General features: G+C 33.6%; 1 protein-coding gene across 1 annotated transcript; it reads left to right on the top strand.

Annotated features, from left to right (window-relative positions):
* Positions 1-13: 13 nt before the first annotated feature.
* On the top strand, positions 14-16,262 carry LOC131844264 (replication factor C subunit 1). Its single transcript, XM_059193100.1, has 17 exons — positions 14-223; positions 1,595-1,693; positions 2,016-2,721; positions 2,789-2,898; positions 3,190-3,318; positions 3,714-4,195; positions 5,130-5,257; positions 5,773-5,919; positions 6,225-6,308; positions 7,035-7,183; positions 8,106-8,300; positions 9,161-9,312; positions 9,773-9,881; positions 13,221-13,366; positions 13,914-14,127; positions 14,666-14,830; positions 15,860-16,262. Exons 1-17 carry the CDS (start codon positions 215-217, stop codon positions 15,971-15,973), a joined length of 3,138 nt encoding a protein of 1,045 aa, XP_059049083.1. The 5' UTR covers positions 14-214; the 3' UTR covers positions 15,974-16,262.
* Positions 16,263-16,265: the final 3 nt, after the last annotated feature.

Here is a 16,265-nt window from a genome sequence, read left to right as displayed (position 1 = left end):
CAATGTCAAAAATATTGCGCGATTCTATTGCGTACTGGTAAGAGATAACTTGTTATGATTTAAAAATATATCATTTTGAAAGTATTTAAAATATTTATCAGTATTATCTTAGATTACAGTACATATTAGATATTACCCACTGCAAATATAATCATGGACATTTGTATGAATGTTTAATTAGTTTTTATTTTAAGCCGCTACCCACTGAACAAGAATGTCAAAAGTGAGTATATATTCAAAAAATATTCGTTTCTTTGTTATAATTTATGATATTCTTGCTGACCTGTGATATAAGAAATATTATTACAATCAAGTTCAATCTATATGTTGTATATATTTGCAAAAAACAATGTAATTAAGTATGTACAGTCACAGTCGAAATCTTATAGACCTCAGTTTTGCCATTTATTTGTGCCAGCATGGTTTTTATCTAATGTTTACCTTACCATCTCACCATAAAGTTTGTAGGGCTACCTCAGTTGAAAGGCACTGTCAAGAATGGACAAGTGGGTTTTAAAATTTATATTTTTTTATATCAATTATTTTAGTTGTATAGTACAAACTCTGCTTACATTATTTATCACTATCGTTGGAATGCCGCCATTCATAAAAATATCTAAGCCATTTAAGCAACACAGAATTTGAAGTAATAAAAAAACAATTTTACTTATTTGTTCTGCGAATAAATTATTTGATTTGATTTGTATTATACATACAATTGATACTCTAATATGAACTCCGTGTGATTTTTATACATCTCTGCTGTTAATGGCAGTAAACATCTGTTATGTATGTAGTTATATAATAGTATATATTATATACTTTTAACTTAACTATATACTCGATGCTAATGCACCTATCGGGGAATAAAAATCGAGGGCCTATAGCCTCATTACATGACAAAAATATTAGTCAGCGAGACAACTGACCTGTTCATTATGATTACCTGTGAAATGGGTAAAAAAACTATTATAAAGTTTTTTGAACACTAATACTCTTAAAGTGAGTAACTTTAACATTACATTTTATATAAATAGCCTCATTACATTATGAAAATATTACTGAGCGAAACATCTGATCTCTTTATAATGATTGCCTATGAAATGGCTAAAAAAATTACTATAATTTTCTAAAGTGAGCAATTTCACATTACATTTTATATAAAATGAAATGGAAATGTAAATACAAGTAAGTATATGCAATTTATTACTATTTCTTCATTTTTTAATTTACTTATTGAAAATGATGTAACCTTTATTTCTTTTCTTAATTAATACCACTCCAAGTATTGACTGATCATGAATCAACATAGCTTTTTTAAATTAAGAATAGGAATTATCAACATATGGTATAAAATTAGTAAAATTCACACACAAAATAAATACAGTCAAAATGAAAGCTTCTTTTCTGAAGTAAACCTGAAAATATATTTCTAAAGTCATAAGGAATATAACATTTAAATATTGTTTCAATAAGACATGTTGCACTAGAAAACTAGCAAAAAATTCTAATTTTTTTAATTGAAAACTGGACTTGGCCACTAGTACAATATAGAGTAAGCTCTTATTTAATTACTATATTTAATCATCTATAGGATATTAGATCATTTTTTCTGCCAAAAAAACCTCAAAAGCCTAAGATAGAAGAGGATGATGATGTTATACCAGAGTCTCCAGATGTTCATATAAAACAGGTTTGTATTTTATTCATGTTTGTTACATTAGAAAAACAATAATTTTGAATACAATTGACATATAATATATTTGTTAAAACTAGCTGTTTCTCACATTTTTCATATACTTTCATAGCATATTTCACCCCATTCAGATTATATTTTAAAATTATTAATTAACTTCTTTCTTTCTTCTGTGCACATACTACAATTTACCTTCATCTCCAGTTTCATTAAGTCATGTTGAGCTGTTTAGCCTGAAAAAGTAGCAAACACATAGTCAGACACATTTTCGCAATTATAATATTAGTATGAAGGAATAAATATAATATAATTATTACAGAAAAAAGCTCCAAAAAAGAAACAAGTTTTGAGAGATGATTCAGATGAGGAAATATTTACATCAAAAAAGAAAAATAAATCTGATAAGTCACAGAATAAAAAAGTTAAAACGCCGCAAAAATCTGTTCTAAAAGAGGTCAAAGCTGGTGATATCTTTGGTAGTGAACCAATAAAAAGGACTGAACCAATAGTGAAGAAAGCTAAAAGGAAAACTGAAGTTGGTATACATTCTGATGAGGAATTTGATAAGAGTTTGTTAGAACTAGATATTGAAGAACCATCACCAAAAAAGATCAGTCCACTAAAAACTACTGATGAATCTAAGAATAATCATGTAAAAGATCAAATTTCAAATAAACAATTAACACCAATCAAGAATAAACAGAAAACAAAATCAAAGAATGAGACATCATTTACAAAAGAAACATCTAGTCGATCAGTTTATAATAATGTAAAGAATGAGAATAAAAGAAAATTTGCTGAATTTCTTGATAGTGAACACAAGCCTCAAGAAAATGATGCTGACATTCAGAGCAAAAAGAAAAAGTTAAACACTAGTAATGTTGAAACAAAAACGAATGGCACAGAGATTATGAAAGATGGCGATACTAGTGAATATTTCAATGATAGTTGCATGGAGATTGATGAAACTCAGAAAGAAACAAAACCCAAAAAAAAGAAACATGATAAAAGTCTCAATGAGTCTGGTAAGTATTTATTATGAGGATTAAATAAGAAGAAGTCTTCTATTGCAACTTAACATTTATTTTTCAGCACTAACGGACGAAGAGCGTCACGAGAGGCGGAGACAATCCGCCGCACTGTACCAAAGCTACTTAAATAGAGCTGGCCCCAAACATTTGGGGACTAAGGAGATACCTGAGGTAAAATCAATGTAGTTATACCGACTAGATATAATTATGTACTTTATAAAATTTTGTATAAATAATTACACCTTTGTTATTATATAGAAAAGTGTTTTCAACCTGTTTACCAATCTCCACAATGTAGACATGTTATAAGATTTATATTGTCCTTTACTTATATGTATAAATTTACCATAAGGTGGATCATCAACTCATCTATTTCATGAGTATGAAAAAAAAATATTTTAACTCTTAAGGTTAAGTTAGATCATTCAGATATTCAAGTACCACTATATATTATAATTTCAGGGTCCACCAAATTGTTTGAAGGATTTTGCATTCCTATTGACTGGTGTATTAGACTCATTTGAGAGAGAAGAGGTTGTTGAAGCGATAAATAAGTATGGAGGCAGCATTAAAAACGGAATTAGTAAAAAGGTAATATTAGCAGGAACAATAGTAGTAGAAATAGAACTAATCTAACACTTAATATAAGCAATTTTAAATAGTCATATTTATTAAATTCCACCATTCATTTATATTTGGAGTATCATAGTATTTTCAAATTGGTAAGTATGGGAATCTTAGAGCATGAATGTGACTTACAAATCACCATTGTATAATGTGCAATGATAAATTATTTCAGTCTATGAAATATACTTCTCCAATATAAGACAATACTAGAGATACAAAGGTTCCAGGAATTTCGTTCTTTCCCATTGCTTGTGGGTTCAATCCTCACACAATACAAACTTGTATTTTTTACAAAAAAGTTGCAACTTTCTTATTGAATTGATATGTTAATACTTAATGTATTTTATGTCACAATTAAGGTAACCCACGTGCTGGCTGGATCAGAAGCAGGTCCAGCAAAAATGGCCAAAGCCCAAGAATTAGGTATTAAAATTATAAATGAAGATCAATTCCTTAATATGATTGCACACCCACCGCACAAAGATAAAACAGAAGTAAAACAAGAGATTAAAAATGAAAAGTCTACTGCGAAGAAAAAAGAAAAAACGCCACAGAAAAACTTGAATAGCTTTAATAATAAGTTGAAAAAAGAGTCAAAAATGGAAGAGAAGACTAGAAAAAATCATGGTGATGATATTCCAAAAGAATGTTTGAAAAAAGATATTGTAAAAGAAGTAAAAAAAGAAAAGGAAGAAGTAAATAGTGAATCAAATGAATCTATTGGTTCTATAAAAAGTACAAATGGTCTCCCCACAGCATCGTTGATGTGGGTGGATAAGCACAAGCCGCAAAACATTAAAACCATTATTGGACAACACGGAGAGTCTAGCAATGTTGTAAAGTAAGCTAAATCGATATTTTTTAGCTGTTACCAGCGATTCCGTCCTCGTGAAAGTTAACTATAAAAAAAAACTAAAATAACATTAGCTATCTGCGAGCGAAACACCTATCAATGTCGGTCCTGTTGTTTCAGAGATTAGCAAGAACAAACATACAGAAAGACATAAAAAAATGCATTTACCATATATGGTTTCTTAAGCAGTTAGTGTAAAGCTGTTAATTTGAAATTACAATCCGACACTTCAATTTTGTTTGTATATACGGGCATCGAAATTACGACGTCCTGAGCTGAGGTTCAACCCCCTAGCGGTGCCCTCGGACTACAGTAGTATTCGTCAGGCAACAGTTGGCCTTCAACCGCTCCATAAGCTTTTCCGCGGCTTTGGATTGCCATCTGCACTCCCCGCTATCGTCCGGTGAAGCTCTAAAGGCCAGATATGGCCAACAGCATTAGAATAGCTACTTTTGAATGCCTCTAACTACACCATCTGGGATACCAGTGGGGACCGTATGTCTTATTATATACTAGCTGTGCCTGCGGTTTCACCCGCATTAAATTTAAAGTCTATATGTTATTCTGATATATAAGCTATATTGCTGCAACATTTCATCATAATCTGTTTAGTAGTTTTCGCGTTAAAGAGTAACAAACATTCATCCATACTTACATTGCGTTTATAATATTATTAAGATAAGATGTTTCATTCTTCTGTGTGTATGTTTATCATCTAGCTCCTAATAATTCTAGTAATAGCCTAGTGTGGAGTCATAGATAAAATGTTACAAAATAAATGTACAAATTAGTATGAAATTTTGTGTGTATATTTAAATCGGTTCCTGGATACTTTTAAAACACAATTAGACCCGGTAGATGGTGCTGCTTTTCCAGTCAGAAGGATGTCTGCAGGATTTTATAGTTTATACATATTTTGCAGATTAATGAATTGGCTCACCAAATGGTATATGAATAGAAAAGCTAAGCTGCAAAAGCCGAGCCCGTGGGCGAAGAACGACGACGGTGGTTATTACAAGGCTGCACTACTCTCGGGTCCGCCAGGAGTAGGTTAGTATACAAAAAAGAAGAAAAATGACAGTCTATACCTTATACCTATAGTTGGTCGCTCGGGTACCTTTATGCCACTGATTTCTGATGTAGATTCGTAGACAGCTTTGGCAACTATTCTTGAGTTGTAGGGGGCCATTAAACACTTGACGTATGAAAGGAGAGGTTCAGTAAAAATCACGAAATATCACGTGCATTTATGCCGTCGTCAAACGCGCGCTTTCAAACCGAAAAGCGGCGTGTAGGACCCTGATTTTTCTAAAGCAAAATAAAAAATAAGTTTTTGGGAGGGGGGTTATTTTTAAACCTCACCGAGTACAGCCCATGAGTTAAAAATAACATCATGTGATTAATGAAAGGTCCCTAGGGTGAGACACGTAAGTGAAATTACAGCATATGGAGGCTTGACCTCTTAGATCACTTGAATGGCAATCATTTAAATGTTTGTTTTTATGTTTTGCAAAAAGAAGTTCTGATAATATCTTTAATTAACATTTATATGGAAAAAATTGCAGGAAAAACTACCACGGTGGCGCTAGTGTGCAAGGAACTAGGATTTGATATGGTAGAATTCAACGCGTCCGATACTAGAAACAAAACATTGATCAAAGAACAAATTGGCGAATTACTCACCACCACGTCGCTGTCTGGGTACGCTAAAGGTACTGTATTATCTACCACTCTATTTTTATATTGATGATAATGGAATGATGCACCCGTTTTTGCTAACGGTTTACGCTGGCGTAGCACCAGTGGAGGATGATAAGATGAGCAAGATGTCAGATCAGTGCCCATCTTGGCAAATGACAATTTACCACAATGGTTTCCAGAGGGAGACAAACTCGCTGGTAACAGCTAGTTTATTTATAATATAACATGATCTTGCTGAGTATTACAGTATAATACCAATGTACTCATCAAGGAATTATGTATATATATGTTGTACATATAATAATGATGTTGACAGGAAATACCGGTAAACAAGCAGTCACTAAGAAGCACGTGTTAGTGATGGACGAAGTCGACGGAATGGCTGGAAACGAGGATCGAGGTGAGTTTACATAACATTTTAAAATTTTATTTGGACGCGCATATAAATTAACAAAACCCTTAATAGAAAGTGACTTTTTATTCTTGTTTAATTGAACAGGGTCTAGTCGGACTTTTAACAGGTTTTAAGATGGCCATGTGTAGTTAAATTGTGTTTTCAATCACTTACGGCCGTAATTTTAATTATATGATTTCTTAACTCTACCATCTAATGAATGATTTACTTCGCCATTCTTGACGATTGAATTCTTAAGTAGTTTTAGTACCAGTGGCGTAGTTAGGTAACCAAGGGCCCTGGAGCAAATCAAAACTGGGCTCCACTGCTGAGCAGTGGGATCGATCGCTATCCGTCAAATTGACAACACTGCCAACCCACAGAAAGAATTTAGGGGAATTCCAAAGTTATAACTTTCGAATTTCTCCCAACTGAGTTGCCATGATTACAGTTGGGTTGCAACCTGTCATATTTATTTTGAAAATGGGTTAAATTTTGAAAAGTTCAGTTTGAGCCAGATCTCTGGTAAGGGTTTGTGGGCCCCCTGAGCTCGAGGGCCCCAGGGCACTGCCCCGCTGAGCCTCTAGGTAGCTAGGCCCTATTCTATACTCTGTAATTAATCCACGGAGAAAGTAAAACAAATACTAAATAAGTACGATAATAAAATAAACTTCTAAAATGGAAGTATTTTTTTAACTTTAACACTACCATTTCTTTTATTATTGTTTCCAGGCGGCCTTCAAGAGCTGATATCATTAATAAAATCAACATCTGTACCTATAATCTGCATGTGTAATGACCGCAATAGTCAGAAAATGCGGAGTTTCGTCAACTACTGTTACGACTTGAGGTTTAAGAGGCCCACAGTCAATCAGATCAAGGTAATATTTCACTTTATATACTAGTAATGGCAAATATACTGTCGCCCACCTGATGGAAGGTAACCTGTAGCCTAGGGGGGAAAAGGGATTGTTAGTAATGTGGATTGATGACCCCATTACTAGCAATGAACCATGTCAGATTGACACCCCCGGAAACCATCATGATAAATTCCTGGTGAATTTGTCAGTATTGACTAACTGACTTGACCTCATGTTCATCTTATCATCATCTACTGGTGCCCCGCCAGCATAAACCGTCAGCGCAAGCGGGTGCATCATGCCATTGTCATCCTTAAAAAAAAACCTGTAGCCTAGGGTACATATATGAAGATCTCGATGGTCTAGAGGCACACCGCTATACTTGTTATACTATTAGATTTAACTAAAATTAGTAATTAATTTTAATTGCTATATATTATTCGGAATTTCCTACGGTTTTACAAAAAACTGTCTGAGTCATTCCTAAATGTGCCAGAAAAAATATTCAAATATTATTTGAATATTTTTCCGTTAAAACACTTTCTTTGTAAAAAGATGTTTTTATAGATAAACTCTATTTCAAAATTCATAGCGCTGAAAATATTATCTAATTGCACAATGATTGATTCTATGTTGATTTGCGCATGGATAATCCTTCTTAATGTGTATTTACTTAGAACAACATTTATCTAAAAGAACAACACACAATTTTCCTGTTCATTCTTTTTGTGATGATATTGCGTTCCGATAGAGTAGTCGAATAAAAATAATGACTATTCCAAAGCGCTTATATTAAATTTTATTTGGTTAAAGATCTTGTTTATTCAATTCTATATATATAAATTTTTTATAGTTAAAAAAATGAAATATTTAAGTTCAGCCATTAATTTAATATTTACCTGCCAATACTGTCAATAGTGTCATTAAATTCATACTATTTCAGTCAGCAATGAGGTCTATATGCTTTAAAGAGGAGCTCAAGATCCCACAAGACGTGCTGGAACAGCTGATCGTGGCTGCCAATCAAGACGTCAGGCAGACCCTTAACCTACTTTCAATGTGGGCTGTCGACAAGGACCTCACAGATACAGAGCGACTGAAGAAAGATGCCAAGAATATCAAGAAAGATATTAAATTGGTGGGTAACGAGTATGTACCTCTTAGAGTGTGTGGATATTCATTAAACACTTTAATGAATTACAATATCGCATGCGCTGCTAGCCTTTTTTTATGAATATGAAAGGGTCTACGTTCTCTGGTAGGTAGGTAGTCTGGTTTTTAAGATTTATAGAACTCAAACATTTCGAAGTCCTTATTGAGTGTTAATTTATATATATATATATTTTTTTTTTTATTGATACTCCCGTGATTATAACACTGATGACAAACAAAAATTAGTCCTAAAATATGCGTGTACTTACATGCACTTATAATATTTCTGACAACACTCGGCACCCTTCTGAGTAATGTAGAGAAGTAAACAAATGTTTACGTCTCCACATTACTTAGATTTAACTTCAGTATAAAACCAGTCCACATGACGACTTTGCGTTGAATGTTTTTATAACGATGTGGACGATAAATAAGAAACCAGGGAATTGTAGGATATATATATTATATATTTGTATATAATAATATTTTACAAAGATACACTACTAACTAGGGCCAGGAAGAATCCGAACAAGAACAATAGAAAGCAGTAACAATTTAGAATAGAATTTTGGTATTCGAGATATAAACCTTATAAAATAGATCATAGACTAAACAAGGGGCCTGTATTCCACATAAACGACTCTTAGTTGAATTAAATAAACTGAATAATTGGACAGTTTACAAATATTTCACCTGTACACTCACCGCTAAGACATCTCATCACATAATACATAATGCTACAATAGAGAGGTGATATCACAGATCATGATATCTTCAGTTGACAATGGCTCTGGCTACGTCGTCTGCGATTACAGCTGTGAAATTATATGTGTGTAACATGTCCAGGGTCCATGGGAGGCTATCCGGAAAGTGTTCTCAGCGGAAGAGCACAAGACCATGTCAATACACGACAAGAGCGACTTATTCTTCTACGACTACAGTCTCGCGCCGCTCTTCGTGCAGGAAAACTACCTACAGGTGGCGCCACACTGCCACAAGTAATATTTATTCATTCAGCATATAATAATTTCTTTCTCTTTCGACATAATAATCTCTATTTAATTCGAAGACTTCTGAAACTCGTAAGTCTCGTATTTTTTACTAAGGCTTTTCTAGACTTCCGCCTAGGCTCCCCTACTGCATCAACAAGCAAGCAAACAAGGGGTAACATCGCTTGAGTCGCGATAGAATGTTAACGCAACCATATTTTTTAAAAAAGATATTTGAATATCTTTTTTTATATATTTATAATTTAAAAACTTTTACTGCATAAACTAGAACTTGTCCTGGGAAAACAGGATGGTTGGCCTAAACTACGCATAAACCTATAGATAGACCTGTAGCGCTGATATTCTATTGGCTCTTATACTTAAAATATATTTAAACTATAAGCACATTAATTATGTCCCATAAATATGTGACTCGTTGAATAGTGTATATTGAATATTTAATTATTAGAAACCAAGTGTTGGATCGCATAAGTCAGGCGGCGGACAGCATCAGCCGGGGCGACCTGGTGGACGCCAAGATACGCCGCGCTCAAGCCTGGTCACTACTTCCCGTACAGGTACTACTATCTTATTAATTAATATTATAAATGGGAAATTTTGTAAGTGTGAATGTTTGTTACTCTTTCACGCAAAAACTACTGAACGGATGAAACTTTACGCTAATATAGCTTATGCATCAGAATACACATAAGCTATATTTTATATTGAAATTTAACGCTGTTGAAACCTCGGGTACAGCTAGGTATATATATAACTAGCTGGCTATTTCTACATATATACAATCGTAGTTGTAAAGACGTAATCGCATCAAAAACATAAATGTGAAATGATAGCCGAGTTTAATATTATGATATATGCCTTGATTGTTGACTTCTACGACAAAAGAGATGAGATCTAAATGGGTGCCAAGTTCAATGGTCTGTCCTGAAATGTATTTATAACAATATAAAATATCATTTCTTCTTATAACTTAGGATAATATACTGTAGCCTATATAACTTGGCCAGTTCTCATATACCAATTATTACTTTCGATTGCTAGTTACTATTAATATTAAAATAGGAACCGACAAGTAACATGTTTAGAACTTGCGAAGGCTACAGTATATTTCGTATATGAAAACTAGCCAAGTTAGACCTTAGGCTACAGTATATTATCCTAAGTTATAAGAAGAAATGATATTTTATATTGTTATAAATACATTTCAGGACAGACCATTGAACTTGGCACCCATTTAGATCTCATCTCTTTTGTCGTAGAAGTCAACAATCAAGGCATATATCATAATATTAAACTCGGCTATCATTTCACATTTATGTTTTTGATGGGATATCATTACTTTTTGTACATAAATTATACTAGGTACATATTTATAACTAAATTAATACCAAATTATTTTTGATAAATTACTGTATTTTCGTATATTTACGGGGTATAATTGTCTTTTTTTGTGTTATTTTCTATATTTTCTTGTAACTTTTAAATGTTGAAGTCCAAAGCCAATTCAGTATCAGGAATTTTTGGGCAAATCGGGGCGGTATAACGTCCACAGATGGTTGTACTCTACAATAGAGCTCTCGTGACTTGGATCTAAATTGTTAAGACGTACCCCATCTAAGGTTTTAACTCTGGAGAGTCCAACGTAAACCTGCCCTTTATTAAATATGGAGGAGCCTATGTTGAGAAGAGGACTGCCAAAACTAAGGCCTTGTGATTTGTGGATAGTAATAGCATATGTTAAGCAAATACGGAATTGTTCTCTTTCAACATATACATTATTTAATATCTGAAACTTCGTATTGACACGTTATAGTTCGTAAAGACGATTATGTAACAAATTGACTGTTATCTATTGAATTCTCAAGAAAACAATTTGTTACCAATGAGTTCTCATTCTCGAGTTAACTATACATTCCTACTTATAACTATACTAAAATTGTTATTAATTTTTGGTTTAAACTATTGTCTATACCATACGTATTTACTAAAATAATGTAATAATAATATAACCACAAATATATAAGTATAATTTAAGAAAGCTATAAATTTCGTAGCATAAATCGCAACCTTATAGGTTAGATATCGGGAAACAAAATATTGAGACATATGAGGGCGGCTGCCATTCGCTCGGACAGGTTCGCGTCAACGTTTTATCGCACCGCTCCCACACGGCGCCGCCGCGGCGCCCTATACCGAAATGTCTATTATTTAATAATTATTTATAAAAATAATGATTTTACACTATCGATGTGCGCTAAATATTGAAATAATAATTAATACCAAATCTCAGTTAATAACATAATAAATACGAAATTCGACTATACTCCTAGTTATAAGTACGAGTATATTTTAGACAGAATCTAAATTATAGCAACTAGTGTTTATCGCTCAATGCAATATTTGAAGTTTGCTAGTTATCGACACTGATGTGAAGGGGTCAACGTAAATTGGTAATGATCGACGTTTTCATACAATATTACTTTCCGTCCAGTACAAGATGAAATTTTTCGCCAGGGATCAATGTCAATTGGTGGCTATCGACGTTTTCATAGAATTTTAGTATTCGTCCAGTATAAGTTGAAATATAATCAATTAAAGTGAAAAATTGTAGTAAAATGATAACAATTTACCAGTTTCAGATTTTTTCCTTTATATTTACCTAATTACCTATCTGCATGCCAAATTTGAACTTCCTAGGTCATCTGGAAGTGGCTTATAATTTTGATCTATAGTTGATCAGTGATAAAAATGACGATTTTTGGACATTAATATCTAAATAACCGTTTGAGATATGTTTATGAAATTTGGAACACATATTTATTTCGCAAGTCTCAATATATGAACCAAATTTGACAGGTTTGTGTGATAGAGTTTTTGAGTTATGAGGGGGTCAAAAGTGGCTCCAAATGGTTCGTGTAAATATACACACGGTGCTGCAAGCCAGTTTACTTGAAACTCGGCTTGAAACGCTGCCGCGTGTCTAGATTTATAGCGACCTACTCAATAAATCACAGTTTCCATTCAAGATTTTTTTTCATTGGTCGATTGCGGACATCCAAATCATTCATTATGAAGAGTCTGTAAGAGATTACTTATTGCAGTAAGACAGCCTATTCTAAATACTTACGAGCTTCCTTTTTTTTCCTTTATACTGTTAGAACTGTAAGGTAAATTTAATTCTCACAAATGTTACTAGATGGCGTTTATAGTACCTATAGGATCTCAAGGTATTTCAATACGGAATAATGAGTTATTATTAAAACTTGTTCTATTTTATAAAATTATAAGGCTTCAGCTGCAAACTCCAACAAGCCTTATACAAAGGGGTCAAAATAACATCTTAAAACAGCTTATAAATGCGCCCTGGTTTGCAGAAATATCTGAGGTTTCATGAGTATCTCAATACAAACAGTAGCCGAAGAGATAAAGCACCGTTGCTCCAAATATAAGTTACGGCTAGTAATCCCAATTTGCTAGCAAAACAACTTATAGTCTCCTACAACATCCGTCACTTTAAAAGGCGTAGGTTACTGGAACCGGATGACTAATCTGCACCATCTGATGAGAAGATCGTTCTAATAAGAATCACACTCTGCACATAAAAAAGTATTTTATAAAATATCTTATTATTTTTTTTTTTTTATTATTATTAATTAATTATGTATATTACTTTTCTATTAGATTATACAATTTGTTATTTGTATTTTGTTTAGTAGCGTTTAACATTTTTTTTGCACCAGATTACCCACTCAGTACCACCTATGCCACTGTTTTAGGTTGACTGGAAGAGATCTCTTCTAGGCATAAGTCAACCTTTACTGACATCTCTAAATTATAATATTATTGTATTATCTGTACAATAAAGAACATACTAATCCCGCATACTTTGGCTGCAGGCGATGTACAGCTCCGTGATCCCTGGCTATGCACTGGCGGGCCATGTGGCCGGCCAGATACAGTTCCCCGGCTGGCTCGGGAAGAACTCGCGCGCTACCAAAATGCACCGCCTCTGCCAGGAGATACACGCTCACACGAGGCTCAGGTAACATGGAGTTCGGAATATATACAATGGTTAAGAATAAAATATATTAACTCAAATTTTGCAAAAGCTACTTTGAGTGTGCAATGTAGCACGGAATGAGGCAACTGTGATAATCCTATTATTATTATTGGCCATATACCTATTACTATGTGTATTATTAAAGAAGCCTTTATTTCGGTACTTTTCAATACATTTTTTTTAAATACAGGCTTATTTATCTTTATCTTATGTGTATTATTACTTCACGGCCTCTGTGGTTAGTAGCGTTTTAGTACACCTTATTTCTAATGGTCGTGGGTTCGATTCCTCGCACGGTACAAAAATTTGTATCCATGAGTATGATTATTTGTATTGGTCTGGGTGTTTTTTATGTAATATTATGTATGTATTCTATCAGTTGTCTAGTACCCATAACACAAGCTTTGCTTAGATTGGGTGTATATGGTGCTGTGTGAATTGTTATAGATTAGGTTATTACTATAATAAGAAATCAGATTAATATAAGAAGCAACTTGAATACAATTAAATATTCAATCTTATTCCCCAGCACATCCGGTTCAAAATCGTCTATCTTCCTCGACTACTGTACGCACCTACGTGATGCTGTGGTCACTCCCCTCCTCAAAGAGAAAAACGACGGCATAGACAAGTCGCTAGAGGTGCTAGAGTCGTATCATCTACTTAGGGAAGATCTCGATTCTTTGACGGAACTCTCGCTGTGGCCCGGACAGAGGGATCCTATGGTTTTAATAGATCCTAAGGTATGGATTAATCATTATTTTAGCATTAATAATATGTACAGAAAGAGAAGATTTGATATACAATTGAATTTAAGATAATTGTGTAATTTACTGGGTTATCACAGGATGAAACCCCAGTAGAAAATTAATAAAACAGCATTAGAAATCTCTGAAAGTCCAATAGAAAAATAAAATAATTTTATTATTACTACTAAATACAGTGTTTGTATGTGACTCAGTATACATACATGTGTCAGCAGTCCTTTTGAACACCAAGATGTCATCAGACTAGGAGGAAAAATGTACAGTACAAAAGAAGTGCTAAACATTTCAGTCAACTTGTTACATCTATTATTAGTGCCTTTTATTTCAAGCTAGCTACTCACCTCTTCTTCGCCCGGGTGTACTATATGTATTATATATATATAGACCTTCTTCTAGAATCCCTCCATCTATTAAATAAACACGCTTCAAAATCCGTTGCGTAATTTTTAAGATGTAAGCATACATAGGGATAGACAGCGACTTTATTTTATACTATGTAATAATAATAATGAAGGTGAAAGCGGCAATGACACGGACCTACAACAAGAAAGCAACAGCTCTACCGTACGCGCCGGGCAGTATCAAGCGTGGCCGAATTCGTGAAGACGAAGATGGTGATGACGGCCAGCCTGAGGACGAGGCTGAAGATAGCGATCCCGAGAATGATGCTCTAATCAAGGTGTGATATAAAAAAACGTTTTTTTTTTAGACTACTCTAATGTTGATGGCTGCAGCTGGCCTTTACAACTTTACTAGACGATAGGGGGCGAGTTCAGATGGCACTCCAAACCTTGCAGAAGGACTTATGGAGCAGCAGAAGGACAACTCCTGCTCGACTACTATACTCTCAGGACAATGCTATGGATTTGAACCTTGGCTCAGCCCGTCCTAATATCACACCCCATTTGAATTTAACAGGGATCGATCGGAAGGACACGAAAAAAATATATAATCTATATATATATATAATATATACTTATGATAAAGCTCCCAAGTGGCTTAAGCAGATTTATAGGCTTTTTTTTAAATACATATTTATTCTGTTTTCAATATTAATTTGAGTTTATTACATACCTTAATTATATAAGAATAAGTTTTTAGGATAAAAGAACATAGAGTAATATTTTTCCATCAAAGTAAGTTTATGTTTTTTTACCCAACCTCTGAGCTAGGGGTGGAAGGCATGTATTTTTTTACTGGCCTTAGGTGGCAATTTAGATTTTGGGGCTGGGTCATTGGGTTTTTTTTTAAATATATGCATATTTTAATATATATACAAATTTCATAGATACACCTCTATAAAAATTTGCAATGACCATTCTGACTATAATCAGCATGATCATTGTTAATTTGTGTTTTCAAATGAAGTGTTAGTGATGTTAGGAAGAGTATTTTCAAATGAAACTGTGACCTCCTCTCATAGGGGTGGAGTATCCACTCTTTTTATTGGTGCTCATATATGTCGCGTCATCGATGCAACGTTTGACGTCGACGAGTGGTGGTTGAGGATGGTGCCTGTGGGTTTGAGATCATAAAAAAGTGTTGTTTTGTATACTCATATTGTTTAAGCTTAGTGACAGTGCTCCACTATGGTTCATTATTTATCTGCAGAAAATAATATTCATAGGTCATGCATATTTAATCTATGACACATCAGGCTCATAAGAATATATCATAATTTAAGAAATCATTAAAACTGTTTTTACAGAAAAAGAAAACAAAAGAGCCAGAAAAAGGTAAAAAAGAAAAACCAAGTTCAAGTAAAGAAAAATCAAGTGCTGCCAAGGATAAACCCAGTACCAGCAAGAAAAAGAAGAAATAATGTGCATGTTTTATATTTTCCATTGATAATGCTGTGAAAACAATTATGGGTATTACTTAAAAAAAATGGATACCATAAGGAGTTTTATTTTTAAACTAGCTGTACCTGCGACTTCATCCGCATGGAATTCAACTTTCTTTTTCTAAAATAAAAGTAGCCTAAATTATCCCTTAGTACATCAGATACCTACCAATAAAACTCCAGTCAAAATAAATCCAGCCATTTCTAAGATTGCCAGAACAAACAGACAGGCAGATGAATATTGTGAAAAAAAAATATTTTGGCATATGTA

The sequence above is a fragment of the Achroia grisella genome, unplaced genomic scaffold, assembly GCF_030625045.1.
Source record: "Achroia grisella isolate CSIRO2021 unplaced genomic scaffold, CSIRO_AGI_Agris_v1 utg402, whole genome shotgun sequence".
NCBI lineage: Eukaryota > Metazoa > Arthropoda > Insecta > Lepidoptera > Pyralidae > Achroia > Achroia grisella.
Note: the sequence above shows the minus strand (reverse complement) of the source record. Positions and strands in the feature narration are given on the sequence as shown.

Excerpts from the sequence above, each read along its gene's own strand:
- LOC131844264 (XM_059193100.1), top strand. Across the intron at positions 2,722-2,788 it reads TAAAAGTCTCAATGAGTCTG|CACTAACGGACGAAGAGCGT; the intron begins GTAAGTATTTAT and ends TTTATTTTTCAG. Across the intron at positions 13,367-13,913 it reads CACGCTCACACGAGGCTCAG|CACATCCGGTTCAAAATCGT; the intron begins GTAACATGGAGT and ends CTTATTCCCCAG.